The 16396-nt window shown below is 33.3% G+C and overlaps 1 protein-coding gene across 1 annotated transcript in view; it reads right to left on the bottom strand.

Moving 5' to 3' along the window:
* Positions 1-374: 374 nt before the first annotated feature.
* The window catches only part of LOC145297789 (zinc finger protein Noc-like), a 59955-nt gene continuing 43933 nt past the window's right edge, over positions 375-16396 (bottom strand). Inside the window, exon 2 of the mRNA XM_080144074.1 lies at positions 375-2614. Within this exon, the coding sequence (XP_080000200.1) occupies positions 1079-2614 (1536 nt within the window). The 3' untranslated portion in view covers positions 375-1078. The remainder of the gene's footprint in view (positions 2615-16396) is intronic.

Raw genomic sequence — 16396 nt, 5'->3', positions numbered from 1 at the left:
CATTCATTTAATTCAAATTGCTTATGAATTTAAAAATTAAAACTATAATATATAATATATTACTTTGTTGGCCCTTCAACGGGTGCCATAAAAAAATTAAAACTATATTTTGTTACAGTGACAATTTTAATTTGATTCAAAAAATATTTCCAATAAATGAAACAAAAATAAAATCTAATGCTGCTTTAATTAGAAAATGTTTAATTTAACTTATTAAATTGTTTAGAAAAAAAAAGTCGAATTTTAACTTAATTCAAAAAATGTTTTATTAAAATTATATTTTCTTATGAAAACTTTTGAATAAATGTTTTAATTGTATATTGAATACATTTTTATACAATAAATGTTTTGGTTTTCAATTATTTTCTGTTAAAAAAAAAATTAAAAAAAAAAAATCTTATTTATTTGCCGCGCTATTTGACAAAGAAGAAATTGGAGTTATCATTCCCTAACAATGGAGACATCCGTGTAAGGCAAAAGTGCCAATAATTTTGAAGAAAAAAAAAAAACCCTTTTTAATCAAATATTGTTAGAGAGTTTTACCCGAGGAAGACCAGCACCTTAGTCGGAGATATTTTATTTTTTTAACTTTAAAATATTTTCAGTGCTACTGCACATATGGAACCACGCTATTTTTAAATAGTATTTTCAAGTTAAATTAAAGTTTCACAATATCTTTTTTTTCTTATTAAATTGTTAGGTGAAAGTACAGAATAGTTACAAAACACCCTTCTCTCCCCATGTTAAGAATGGCTTTCTAAATAACGTTATTATTTCAGCACGGTTCAATAAGTGCATAAGTACTATATTTGCATTTAATGCATATAAAAACAATTTTAAAATGAATAACTAAAAAAAAAAAAAAAGAAAAAAAAGGTTCTTTTTTTTACTTCTTTCCATTCTCATTCCGGCACATTTTTTTTTTGAAGTGAAAAAGAAAGAAAAAAGAAAAAAAAAATATTCCAGTTCAAAAATTGCAGGAACGAGATGTCCTTACTTTCTTAAATAGTTTCTTTTAAAAAAAAAAAAAAAAAAAATTTTTATAAAGAGAACCGAACTATTCAAAACCCATATCCAGTCATGGCACCGCAGCTGCCCCTAACCGATGTCCATACAAGGTTGAATAAGGTGACAGGTATGTACCACCTATACTTGTAAGAGGTAAACCTCCTGAAACTCCCGTGGGGACACTCGTAAACGAAGTCTTATAAGGATGATACCGACCACCAAGTAGGCTACTAACAGGGCTGATACTAGTAGGATAGGTTCTCCGGAGAGAATTGGGGCTAAGAGAGCCAGTGGTCGAGTATTGTCCATGACAACTAGGCAGAGACACTGATGGGAAAGACAGGTTGTAACTTGCAGCCGCCAGGGCAGCTGCATCGTTGGCTGAGGTATGCGTCCTCAAATGCTGTAAAAGTTCCTCGGACGATGTGAAGCGCTTACCGCAGTAATCATTACCGGCCACCCAGGAGCACATATAGGGCAACTGAGCACCGAGCATGGAGTGATGATAAAAAGACGTGCCGAACCCCAGGGACGGACTAGCTGTGATGGTTCCACCCGGGGTTGGTAACGTGGAGACGGATGACAGCATGGGTAAACCAGTGGCCGATGATAGTCCAAGACTACTGGACTGTAAAATGGACTTTTCATGGGCGCACTGGGTGCATCCGGGTGATGTACACGTTGACGAGAGATGAGAGTTCTGAAGGGTCATCTGGCAGTTAGTGCAGTAGGGATCACGGCAGACAGGAACCAATGTTGTTGCACCGGTTGGAGTTCGGACTCGAGCGTATGCAAAATAGGGCGAAACTCCGGTTGGTTGAGCACCAAGTTTTAAGGGCGATGAGTTGGCCAGACTGAGGCCCGCATGGGCAGCCAAAGGTGATGGGTAGACAGGACTGTTACCGGAAGCATCTAAAGCAATCCCATGTCCGACAAGGGGTAAGCATCCATAGCTAGCCAATGAAGACGCCGGTAGAGATGACAGAAGAGACGGGTGGCTAGCAGACTTGAGGCCACCACCGACCAAAGAGGAATGTGTTAATAAAGATGCCGTGTGTTGAGACATGCTTGTTTTTGTTATTCCTGAAGAGTCGTGGTGGCTCAAATCGGACAAACTACCCAGACTCATACGACCAGAATTGTGTTGTTGTCCGCTCGGGCAGTTTGCCGACATGGGTCGAGAGATCGAACAGCCGTCGGACGAGGACGATGAAGACGACGAGGAAGACGACGACTTGTGGGAGTTGCTGGAGTGGTTATCTGCTGGTGTTGCAGGAGAGACGTTCGATCGGTCCGAAGACGAATTATTGATAGGTACCAGTGGTGGGATCTCCTTGGGTGGGACTGTACGGAATCCCGGTTTGTTGGAATCACGTCCTGATTCTTTCTTTTCATGGTTTTCCGTGTTGCGTTTAATGTCAGACGAATGAGATTTTTCTGAATGGTGTGTATCCTTGGAGGACTTTTCCTTACCCTCCGAGGAGTTGCTGTTTGAGTCTTTCTTTTCTATTGGCGGTATAATCTGTTTTGATGGGGGAGTGGTATCTTTTCCAATACTGCTGCATGTCTGCGCTAATAATGCCAATGGACTCTTTTTAGCATCCAACTGTAAAAAGAAAAAAAGACCATTAGTAAACAAGAAAAGAATTTTATCATTCAAGCAATACCATATTTGAATATATGGTTAAGTGGAAGCTTTACTCATTTAGAACTGCTTTAAAGCTTCACTGCTCACTCATTTTTCGACAACATTTCAAACAATTATTACAGTTTATAGATCACCTTCTCAGCTATATTATGAAAAAAAAATATTTTCAATTTTCGTTCAGTAAAACAAAAGTTATGAATTTACTGGTGTTCAAAATCGCAAAAAAAAAAAAAAAAAAAAACCCAATAAAACAAAACAAAAAAACGTAAGGAGGTGAGCAACATTTTTTATGACTGGTTTCCATAGCAACCACGTCACTTCAACAACTACTGTAGCTACTAATTCACTGCTGTCACAAAAAGAAGTAACAAATGAAAGACAGAATGAAAGGGAGATAATTGAGGGGATTTTATTGAAGAAGACGAGTGCCGTACATTGTTATTACATATGTGTATGTTACATTTATGGGGGGGGAATAGGACTGAAATTAAGCAAAGAAAACGTGAATTCACTGAAAGCTTAAACATGGAAAAGTAAAGGACTAGTTGTAAAAACTGGAAAAGAAAAGGACAAGATATTCTAGTAAAGTATATAATAAATTTATAACTTAAATTATTGCAGCATTCAGAATTTTTTTTTCAATTTATAATATATAATCAATTCTTAATGTTGCAATAATTTAAGTTATAAATTTATATATTTTACTAGAATATCTTGTCCTTTTCTTTTCCAGTTTTTACAACTAGTCCTTTCCTTTTCCATGTTTAAGCTTAACCATATTACTTTTCATACCTGCATTTTTCTATTGTAATTTAAAATGGCGAAATTCTTACAAGAGACAAATATACTACAAAGAAAAATAATTTAATTCTGTCGGAAGATCAAATGCAGCATAATACATAATTAAAATAAATATCAATTAAAAAAAATATTGCTACTTATCCAGAATTCTCCATATATTAAAAACAGAAGAATTTTCAATACTGCACCAGTGATGAAAGAAAATATATTCCGAAAATCATGTAAATTGACCAAATAGTTTTATGTTTATAAACAATCATTTTAAGAAAATTTGATTTTTTTTCCAATGTCATGTTAAGAACGGCTCAGTAAAATCTCACAAGTTTGCATTATCTGGAGTTTTAATCGTTGTCTATTCAGCTTGTTTACAAGATAGTGTTGCTAGTCGTCTAGCCACACATGATTTTATTAACTATAGATCTATGAAAATGAGAATATGTGAGTGAGGACACTTCTCAATCTATATACTCAACGAATTTTTGATCTACAGACTTGAAATTTGGTATATAGAGTATTCAGACATTTGGAAAAAAATTTTAGTCGGTTATCATCTGAAAAAAAAAAAGGCAAGCGGTTACTCCTTTGTAAAAAATAAATAAATAAAAAAGTACTCTATCTTGTCGCGTATACAGGCAGAGGATTGCGTCAGGAATTAAATAGTTTCTAACGAGATAAAAAGATTCCAGACAACTCCACCCACACATATCAAGTCGCCCCGTTCTGTTTTTTTTTTTTTCTTTTTTCTGTACATATGCTGAGCAAATTTAATTGATTTTTATTAATCTATTCATTTAATCTCGTTCTTTAATTATATAGTTACTTATTTACAGCCCATTAAAATGTAGATGTTTGATTCAAGTCATTCCAACTCTGGGTTTAAGAGATGTTTTCTCTTCCACCATTCAGCCCTCGTAAGAATCGGCCATCTCAACCACCCATCTGTCAATCAGTTCACTTTTACTTCACGTCCCATTAGACAGGGAGGAGGAACGCAGAGACGAGACGGACGGTTTCATTGGTTAAGCCAAAATGATTGACAGCTTGTGAAGTGGTGGTTGGAGGTTGAACGTTGCATAGATTATTGCAAGCACATGCTGGGCGATAAATAAGCCGAAAGCATAGGACAGGATTCGAAATCAAAACTCGAAATCATCGGAAATGTTTTATAAGAGAAAAACACAGAAAGTTTCCCTATCTTTTTAAGGGTCGACTATAAAAAACAAAAGGTTTTAAATAATGGCGTAATATACTCACCAAAGGTAATAACGCTTGGTGAATATATTACGCCATTATTTATTTTATTTTTGTATTTTCTTGGTTTTTCTTTGGTTTAATGCCGACGCCTGGAGGAAATAACAAAGCTTACATGTAAATATGTTTAACTACAACGATAAAGAGAGGGGGAAGGATGGGCGTATATATAGATATAAATGTGTAAAAAAAAAAAAAAAAAAAAAAAGGAAAAGAGAGTAAGAAAAGGGGGTATAAAAACATAGAAGGCAAGAATTATCTAGAGAGAGAGAGAGAGAGAGATGGGTTTATATACAAAGAACGAGCGAGACAGAGAGAAGTATATAGCACGAACTAGAAAAAGGTACATAGAAAAATAGAAAGATATTCACAGACGTCGAGAAAAGGAAACAGACGTCAAGAAAAAGAGAGAGAAGTCGAGAAAAAGAGAGAAAAGTCGAGAAAAAGAGAGAAAAGTCGAGAAAAAGAGAGAAAAGTCGAGAAAAAGAGAGAAAAGTCGAGAAAAAGAGAGAAGTCGAGAAAAAGAGAGAAAAGTCGAGAAAAAGAGAGAAAAGTCGAGAAAAAGAAAGAAAAGTCGAGAAAAAGAAAGAAAAGTCGAGAAAAAGAAAGAAAAGTCGAGAAAAAGAAAGAAAAGTCGAGAAAAAGAAAGAAAAGTCGAGAAAGATCTATATACAAATAAAGAGAAATGTATATAAGAGAGAGAGAGAGAGAGAGAGAGAGAGAGAGAGAGAGAGAGAGAGAGAGAGAGAAACGCTACAAGGGAAGATAGTACAACCAAAGAATAGTTTCGGATAAATAGATCAAATGGCGAAATGCAAAAATCAGATGGTGTGTTACAGAGAGGTGAAGAGAGAAGAAATCTCAAATAATAAAAAAAAGAATGCATCTTGTAGATGTTAAAAACAAAATTGTTTTCCAACATCATCCATCAAAGTAACACATGTGGTTCTATTACAATCATGTTTCTAATTATTAATTCCCTATTAAACAAATGAAAAGAAACAATCAAGATATTTTAAGAAAAAAAAAGAACGCCAATGGAACACCATAAATCGGAACATTAAAAGCGCAACAATTCTTTCTTTCTTTCTTCATCTAGCGCCATAAAACAAGTCGGTGCGAGGAGCCAGCAATTAATTACCAATAAGAAAATGGCCTCATAAATGTCAACTCTTTATTGAAACAATAGCTTTTTTTTCCTTCTCTTCTTTCTGAACAATCACTTAACAGTTTTAGTAGAATTTTAATAGTTCTTTAGTTGTATAATTTTTTTTTTTTTTTTATCTTGTATAGGGGAAGGGTTAACTAAACGAGAGTGGAAAAATCTTCGGAAGTAAATATACACCCGAATTTCTGGAAGGAGACTGGCGACTCCGACTCGGTCATTTTGACCCAGATTATTTGTCCCCCAATTCCCTGACAGACGAAATCTAGGCGTCTCTAACAAACGCGATAATGTATAGGATTCCAATAAAATTAATGACATTCATACGACTTTTTATCGAATATTTTCAACGCATTACGCGCGCACACGCACACAATCCAAAAACCTCCTTGATGGAGAGAAGACTAAAACTTGCTGCTATTGTTTCAAAGGATCTAAAATAACAGCAAGGGGAGACTTGATTCCAAATATTTCTCATATGCTGTATCTCCCCTCTTTTGAAAGTAGGGTTCGATTATGAATATCTTCAACATCAAAAAATCCTTGTACCCTGAAATTTACTTTATGTATGAAAACCAAAAATGGTGTGTGTGTGTGTGAGGGGGGGTAAAACATACGAGAAATATTTGGAAATAAGTCTCCCCTCGCTGTTATTTGAAACCATAGCAGCAAATTTTAGTCTCCCCCTTTATCAAGACCAGAGGTTTTAGGGAAATATAAGATATTTTGTAATTCATATGCAAAACTCGGAAAACAAATAACTATGAGTGAAACATTTTATGGCTGTAAAAATGTGGCAAAAATAGGCTCTGGATGATATATGATCTCCTTAATGTGCAAACGCATCGGCAAATGTCACATAGCCAACTACATAATTCAGGTCATTATCTTTCCAACGAGCCTTGATTTGTTTAATTTTGATTAATAGACGCTGAGATTTGGAACTTATAAAATTGCCAACAACGTGGATGTAGTTGGAGGATTCGACATTCCTGACCCGTCGCAGTTAACCTGACGAAAGCCAGGGGAATAATTGGTCGAAACGCCGTGAAAGATGAGGATAATAGACCAAATAATGAAATAAAAAAGTATACAATTTACTCATTTCCAAAATAATTAACTAATTCAATAACTGCTATAGTGCTTTTAAATTAAAAATAAATGAGTCTATCGTCTACAAATATCGGTACCATCTAAATTTGGTAAAACTTGCGGAAAATACTGTTTTACGGTTGTAAAAATGGAACGGAAATTGAAATTTCGTTCCGTTTTAAATTTTTTTAAAAATTTACTTGCGCCCCTCCCCTCCAACGAAAGTAATCGAAAGAATAACATTCAATAAACGTACATTTTATATATAAAAAGAACGAAAGGGTTTTTTGGTAAATTTTTAGATTAGGTCCACCTCCACAATTTTATTATAAATGACGACTTGTAATGGTTTTTCATCTATGCTGAATACGAAAATCGCATTGAAATTTTGCAGAAATTAGTAGTTATCGAGATATAAAAAGTTGCATTATGCATTGTATTCTTTGGCGGCCATCTTTTTTATGCGCGTGCAATGTCAGTCATAGATGAGTAGATTTGTTTATGGTGCGCGCACAGATGGCCGCCAAAGAATTGTGGAGGTGGACCTAATCTAAAAATTTACCGTTTTCTTTTTATGAAAATAAAATTTTATTAAAAACGAAATAATTTAATTTTTAAACAAAGAAAAATCAATTTGGTAAACGTTTTTGGCATTTTTTTTTTTTTTTTTTTTTTTTTTTTGACATAAGTCTAACATATGTGTTCACATTGGAAATATCGACTTTTATAGGGTCTCAGAAATGCTTACAACGAATAAACACCCCAACTTCCAAGTTAAGAACGGTTTTCGGAATAGTTACGTCTAACCTTGTCAGCATACCCGAAAACCTATAAATATTGACATGTCGAATGCGAACAATGAGAAATGTAATGCAAAAATGTAAAAAACTTAAAACGGAACGAAATTTAAATTTCCGTTCCAATTTTACAAGAACCGTAAAAAACCGAGCATTCTCCGCAAGATTTACCTAACTTTCTATTCAATGAATTTTTATATTTTTGGATATATTACTATTTTCTACATGCCGGTTAAGTCCGTAATATTGTGTGTGTGTGTTTTTGTTTTGTTTTGTTTTTCTTAAAAGAACATTAAAAACAAAAATCGATCTGTCGACTATGTTAATAAGCACCAACGTAACCTCTAACTTTATGTCTAAAAACGATGTGTGTGTCTTATGATGGGTAATTCCATTTAGATCATAAAGAGTCCAAATATACATTGATCATTAAATTAGCGAAGTCTTAAGTAACACTTATTTACGAGAAACTATATATGCCAAATCTGCGAGTTTTATTGCATCGAGCCGAAAAAAAAGTCATTATTGTCGACGTAAATGCTTTCAAGTGTCCTTGAAATCCAATAAAGAAATTGTATGGGCAGATAGGGCGCAAAAGGGTGGGTGGATGTAATTTGAAAGAAAACTTAACTCAAACCAACGCAATTGATTTGTATACCCCCCCTTCTAGTTATATTAGGTTGGCGCAAAAATAATATCGTTCAGTTGACCGTTAAAAAACATTTTTGCACCAACCTAATATATATATATATATGTCTTTACATAAGCAGTAGTTTGTTGCTACACAGTCATGAGCATGTTTCTGTCTTCGGTGTATTGAGTACTCTTGTATGAACCTCGTTATATTTCACTGGTTACCCTACCTTTGGAAATAGCAACCTCAAATAATGTGTGTGTGTGTGTGTGTGTGTGTGCGTGTGCGTGTGTGTGTGTGTGTGTATCACATTCAGGCCCACCAGCGTTGCTCCCTCGTAAACTACGCTAAAATACGATATTTTAATTTATGCAGAGTTCGTATTTATTATTATTTTTTAACATAGGGCCACCACTTATCAAGGCCCGGAGAACACTCGAGGATAAGGGTTATTGAGTGTACAGTAGTCAATGGGATAATATAGTAATCGTTAATAGTGGAAATTTGCCAAACTGGATTACTTAAGGGGACGGTTCATCAAGAATTTGTTTACGTTGGACTTGAAAAAAAAAAACAACCAAACTGTAGTCAGATGGAAAACAAGGTAACGGAAGAGAGTTCCACAGGTGTGCAGTTCTAAGAAAGAAGCTTTAACGCCAATTTTCTGTTGGGTGCTATATTGTACCCATTGTATAATAGTGAGTTCAAAAGTTAAAAAAAAAGTTATAATAAATATATGATTTGGGTGCTATCAGGTAGAATCGAAACCAAAACGTATAGCTGTCCAGCATTGTTGGTTACCATCTGAAATCCATATGCACATAAAATATTTTGCGTTATTTCCACTATCATGTTTACACTCCATAACATATCTGTTCTACAAGTAATTAAACAGAATGCTCCGACGGACAGCAAGCACTTGTACCCCCACGAGGTGCATACTTCCGACAAACCCGACAAGCAGCTAAATCCCACCCATTCACAGTAGAGATCCCTAAATGTAAGAGAGCCTTCCACTCCAGTAGTTTCTTCCACAGAACCGCTAGACTTGGGAATTTCCTTTCCCCAACTGTACTGACATGCAGAAGTTCAAGTGTAACGTGAATCGACATCTTGCTGCCCAACTTCCTTCATAGTACCCCTGTAGCTTATGTCCCTGATAGCAACCCTTACATCAAGGTGGCAATGTGCCTTGTTTGGGGTGAAAATGTAATAAAAATATAATGACAAGGAAGGGATTCCCAAGAGTCGCAGTCGGAAGTAAAGTAGAGGTCTTTTCGGCATCTAGGGGCCTCTGTGAAGGGGTGGAATTCTGTTGCGAAACAGGTTTATTAGAGGCATATACGTCTAAAGGGCACAAATGCAACGAGCATATTTTGTCAAAATACTTGTAACAAATAAACAGGGATACATTTCGGTGATGGGACAGAGGTTGGAGTTTAGTTGACAGTTCGGGATTTATTAGGTTTGAAACTTATTTGGATGCTGTAAGAACTGAAACAATAGCTTAAATTTGTATATGTAACAAACATTTTCGGATATGTGCAATCAATCAACATAGAGGTTAGCCGACTATTTGATACTAGTCTACCAGTTGTCCCTTAAAGGGTACGATGAAAAATATTCAAAATAAATGATTTTGAGATTATATTGTCTTTTGTCTTAAGAAAACATTTTTTTAAGTGAGGAGTGAAAAAATTAAAACTCAAGAAGCCTCCAGAGCACTACTGCAATCACTAATAAAACTTAAGGAGGCCCTACTACTAAAACCAAGTTTCTACCGCCCCCCCCCTTCTTGAAGAGAAAATATTTTTAAGTAAGGCCTGAAAAAACAAAATCGTCAGAATCCACAGGAGCGCTATTAAAAGCAGTAAATATGGTTATAAAAAGGATTATCTTTATACACTGTATATCTATATTAAGACAATGTTTTAACTCAAACATAAATGTGATTTAACCACGTTAAGGAAAAGACGTTAAATAAGTTAAAACAAAAAATATTGCTGAGGTTGTGTATGCTTTGAATAGCAGCCGTGGCTTTTAATATCGGACTTAAGACAGGGCGGCTATAAAATAGGTAAACAGACGAATTTTTTTAAACCGGAAGTCACAAACCGGATGGACGATTTAAATGCCCAAGCAAGCAAGCTGATCTGAGTTTTATAATTATATAGATTGAACCATTGACTACAAATACAACTTACTTTCCTTCGCACGACGGCCATATTGAGAGAAATCCGGTTAAAAATTAAATGCCCAGCGCCTAATCATACCACAATTGTTATACTGTCTTCCAAATTACTTTTTAAACTGCATAAACGCATATAATTTCACAATTAAATAATCTAATTTGACAATTAAATACTATAAACAAGATGACAGGGCTTATTTTATAAACACACTTGAAGTGTTATTATGTAGTATACAAATTTAAGTCTGTCGCATTTCAACAATTAGACTTAAATAGCACTTCAACTGTCACATAAAAATTTGATTCTGACTAGCCAATTTTCGTTGATTGCCGTACATTTGGCAATATAATATACAATAAGTCTAGATAAATATCTAAAAGCAACTGCGGATATTGTCTCTCTCTCATATATATATATAAGAATACCCGTCCCAAGACAGGTAAAATTACGGACAATAATTTTCCACTACTTGTTATGAAGATTACCATACCTTTTGCCTTTATTTTAATTTTCCAAAAGGAATTACATGAATTTGGTAATAGAAAACGTCTAAAATTTAAAGCGTAAACTTGAGTTCTTAGGAATTAACATTTAGAGAATTTAGGTATCTAAAAATGATGAATCTAATTCGATGCAAGTGTGAAAAACTTTTAAAATAGGGTAATATATATATATATATATACATTTAAACGACAGGCGCAAAGCCGTTTCTCGTAACAGGAACCGCTTTATTATCAAATGTCATTTTTATTGTATTTAGTTCATTAAAATGCAATTCAGATAATCAGTCCTCGCATTAGTGAGGGGTCGATATGCGAACAAGCCGTAGAGAGGAAGGTCCCGAAATGGTGCATATTCTCTCCTGATGACTATGTTATCTAGAGGAAGATATGAAATAACACGCCAGCCCCCCCCCCACCACCACCACTAAAAAACATGATTATATAGAAGTCTACGAGTAATAAACTATTAAATTGAATGAAATGAAATATCACAAGAAAAAAAAATGATACAAGTCTAGAGAAATAGAAGAGGAAGGCCCTGAAACAGCTCGTTTTCTCTCCTGATAACCGACATTAATTGGAAGCCGAAATGGATCACTTCACAAGTGAAAACAGTTGAAAAACATAAGTCTATAAGGTAATCCAACGAAAAAAAGGAACAGGCGATTTTGACCAAGGTTCACACCTTACACAGCCTAACATCACAAGTTTGAGAAGTTTTATTACCACACAAGCCGAAAGGCCAGATATATAAAATCAACAGCAAGTTCTCTACAGTGCAATGTAGCCTATGTATTGTGAATTGGCATGTGGAGCTTTTTCTTGGTGCACTGTGATGGGCCCTCAACTAGAGCAGGCAATCAATTGATTTGATTGTGCGATTTCACCGATTTCGATGACAAAAAATAAAATAAATAAATAAAATATGAATGTTAAACATTTGTTGATAATTATTAAATCCTGGGCAACGTCGGGTCTTCCTGCTAGTAACAAAATAAAGTTGGTTTCCATTTTTAAAATAAAAAAAAAAATAAAAAAATTCCTAATTAAGTCCAAATACCGAAATGTTCGTAACAAAAATAAAGGTTACCGTTTGAACATAGATTATTGTAATGCATGTAACTATGTTTTTTTTTTTGTTGTTGTTTTTAAACGAAGATTTCTTTTACAGGTGACACTGCTGTCTCAGATTAAACAGCCTTTGAAATTGAAAACACCTTTAAAGCAAAATCTATTGCAATATAACCCAGAAAAATGTCCAACAATTTAAGGCTAAAACCTAAAGAGAGCATATTCTATATAAGTCAACTGTCTGTTTAAATGTATGTACGTATGTATGTATGTATGCCTGCCTAAAATTTTCGACAGAGTCCAGGGATTTCCACGAGATCGATAAATATATATATAATACCTAACACACACACAGGTATATATAATACACACATATTACCTAACACACACACATAAAATACCTAATACACAAACATAACATGCACGTACATATACATAACACGTACATATAGAACATAACTCATATGTATATATTTTACAAATATATACATTTTTGTAACTTATACTTTCAAAACTATACAAGAAAGAAATGTTAGCAATAGATAAGTTACTCTTCTTTAAACCTGGTAGCATCTTTTCAGTTTTATTTCTTTATCACAACAAAATATCAAGTTTATAAAGTGAAAGCGAAAAGAAACTGATGGATTCATTACAACAATGTGAAGGCTCGATAATGACACAAAAATCAAAAATTAAACAAAATCCTTGTAGAAAAAGACATCCAATAAATTTCACCAATCGTGTGAAATTTAAATCGTTTTACCAGCAGTTTGTTTAATTTTCGATGTTTTGGGGATTATCTAGACTCAACATTAAAACCTGTCTTTTTTTCCTCTTTCTAATTCCAGGCATGATCCTACTTTTATTTTTAAGTCAACAAGGTTTTAAAATAAGTATTAAAAAAACATATCTAGGTAAGTTAAAAAAAAAAAAAAAAAGAAAACATATCTAGGTAAGTAGGAGAGTTACTTATCTTGCCTTTGGTAACATTTATTTGCTGTATATTTATTATCACTTTTTGGTTTTGTTGGTTATCGTTCAAAATGCTCAATCTTTGTTATTTAATATATAGATATTAAATTGCATAAACAACAGTCCAGTCCTATCTATTAACCTCCCACAACATGGCTGACGGAATAACAATATACCGCTATAGATTTAACGAGTTTAGTAGAAAGCGGCCTGCATGCTCATTGATTTTTACTAGAAGTTTCCAAATACGTACACAAAGAAAGATGGAGATTACATCGACCGAAATCTAGTGAATAATAAAAGATGAGAACCACAGTTCAAAGAGTGCACATTGTCAATCCTTATCTCAAAAATAGTGCCTGAACTTCTTTTTGTTGCGGAAGGACACATTTAAGATCTTGCATGCGCCGTTTACCCAACCTACAAAAATAGTTCTCATTGAATCAGACGTTCAGAATCTTCATAAAGATAAATAGTGTTTATATTCATTTTCAAATAATACGTCATCACAATATATCGGTCATGTTTAAAAACGCCTTCTGTCAATAAAATAAATATCCGGGCAAAGACGTTGGTCTGTTCAACTTAACAAAAAGATATTTAGGTTATTAGGTAATTTGAAATTTGACATGAATGTAAGCAATTTATAATAGAATTTATCATATTTTAAAAGATCGAGACAACATCAGTACCGTCGATTTTAAATTTAATTAAGACTTATAGTTGGTCTCCTTTACTGGATTCTTCAGCCTTTTTTTATGTCTACTTCCTAAAATCCACGGTACTGTTGTTCTCATATACTATAATCAATATATTAATAGGATGGCCTGTGCGTTATTTATTTTCTGTGTCACGTTTACATCCGAGTGACTGTCGTTTAATTGTTATGGACTTCAATTTCTTGTAATAAATACTTTTACCAAGAATTCTTCATAAGTTTTGGTTTCGGTTTCGATTATAGCTGATGGCACTCCAGTAATCAATTTTTTTTTTCATATAAATAATTTTATCAAGAATTCTTCATATGGTTTGGTTTCGATTATAGAGCTGAAGGAACTAAAGTTATATATATATATAATTTTTCATAAGTTTAGGTTTCAATTCAAGCTGATGAACCAAAGTCATATGGATATTTTTATTTTTGACTTCGCAATTTAATAGTATAAAAATCGAAAAAAAAAAAAAAAATCACTCACACTATAATAATATATACGAAATCTGCTAGAATTAAAATATATTTAAGCGTACTTTACGACCGGGCTAAGCTGGACGGTCGTGCTAGCTTAGAAAATACTTTTGCCGTTTTAACAAAAGAGCTACAATAATATCAGAGCGTTTCCATTTACACTGAACATCTACAGAATGCCAACATCAATATATTACATATGAGTCCCCTGTGGAATCTTCACAGGTCCCACTAGTACATATATAATACTGCGCTTTTATTCCTTTTACATTTCTTAATCCTCAATATCTTTCACTTGTAATTATAATATATATATATATATATATATATATATATATATATATATATATATATATATTAGATGTACTAGTGTTGCCCAGTATTAAAGAAGTAAGGTTTAATTCCTTTAAAAGAATAAAGTAAAAAAAAACAAAAAAAACGGAAAGAAACTGAGACATGTGCATGCGAGTATTGTTTTTTCTTTTCTAAACAGTTCTTGTAAATAAACACACACACACACATATATATTGTTGTTGTTGTTTTAGAATTTAACTATTGTTTTCAGGTACTATATAAACATCTGCTTACGAACACTTATTTGATGCAGAAATAATTCGAAATTCTGCTTTAGTATCATTTCTCCATGATTAATCAACACGTTGTGATCTATTCATAAGTTGGAAATTATAAAGAATGCATTTCTTCTACGAACACACATACCAGCGACTAAGCTGCTGCTGCTGCTAATAATAATAATAATAATAATTAATATTATTATAAGAAGGAAAAGGAGAAAAAAGTCAACAATTTTTCATAGAAATAAAAGCACTGATCAATATTTTAGGAATTTTTGACACCCCTAACACGAAACTGCGATTAAATATAAAAAACTATTAATTTCTCTTTTAAAAGTGGGTTGTTTATTTTCTTTATGGATTATACTTCCAAAATAAACTATTAAAGTTGTTTTAAAAGTAATAGAAATTTTATTTTTTATTTTAAAAAAAACAGTAATGAAATTATTGTATCACTGCGTCATCTCCAGAGATTTGGAAGGAATTCCGAAATACTATCGAATAGAAAGTCGTTTAAACTTCATATAAATTCCTTAAATGTACACACATTGAAATACTGAAAGTGTTCCTATGTTATTTCTGTCTTCCCAATCCTGGGGAGCATTTTTTTTTAGACACCTTAAAATTCAGTTTTATAAAGTCTATTTAAAAAATCAATTACGGAATTAAACGTTTGTCTCTGACGTTCATCAGCCTTTGTTAAGCTACTCCAACGTCAATGACTTTCTGAAAACCCTATTTAAAAAAAAAAATGAATTATTTTAGCAGGAAAAATTATGCTGAAAAAGATGTTATCTGAGAAGGAAAACGGAGAATTAATAAAATAGTAATCAACGTTTCGTTCCTATTTCAAGGGATCATCAGGATTTCGTAGGAAAAATGTTGAAGAAAACAATTACAGACCACATGTGAGTGAAAAAGGAAAACAATCCTAAAATCCTTCCCATTCTGGGCGGAATGTATAAATGTGCGTGTGGAAAGGTTGGATTATTCTCTCTCTCTCTCTCTCTCATATATATATATATATATATATATATATATATATATACACACACACACATTAAAACGTTATTTATATACATATGTACATGCACATTTACTGAAACGCTTTTTTTTAGTCTTATTTATTTTGTTGAAATTATATGAGGAGAGACAATTAAGGACATATAGACTGATTATCCAGGATCTGTATTGATATTTTGCTCTGATTATTATATTTCCTATAATAGGGGCTAAACTGCAGAAACTTTCTTTGCGTGATGATGCTAGTATTTGAAATAAGTGCCGATTCTAGAAGTCTTCGTTTAGCTCTATCTACAACGAATTTGATAATTTTTGCATGATCAAAGTTAAACGAGTGATCATGTTCAGCACAATGGCAGAAAAGTGCATTTAAGGAGTTTCCATTCTTTATGTCTCTTCTATGTTCATTAAGCCTTATTTCTAATTTACGTTGTGTTTCTCCTATGTATGTTTGGTGGCAGTTATTACTTAACGTCAA

This window comes from Euprymna scolopes, chromosome 18, assembly GCF_053919585.1.
Source record: "Euprymna scolopes isolate OS-2025 chromosome 18, ASM5391958v1, whole genome shotgun sequence".
Taxonomy (NCBI): Eukaryota; Metazoa; Mollusca; class Cephalopoda; order Sepiida; family Sepiolidae; genus Euprymna; species Euprymna scolopes.
The sequence above is the reverse complement of the archived record's forward strand: the minus strand, read 5'-3'. Positions and strand labels throughout refer to the sequence as shown.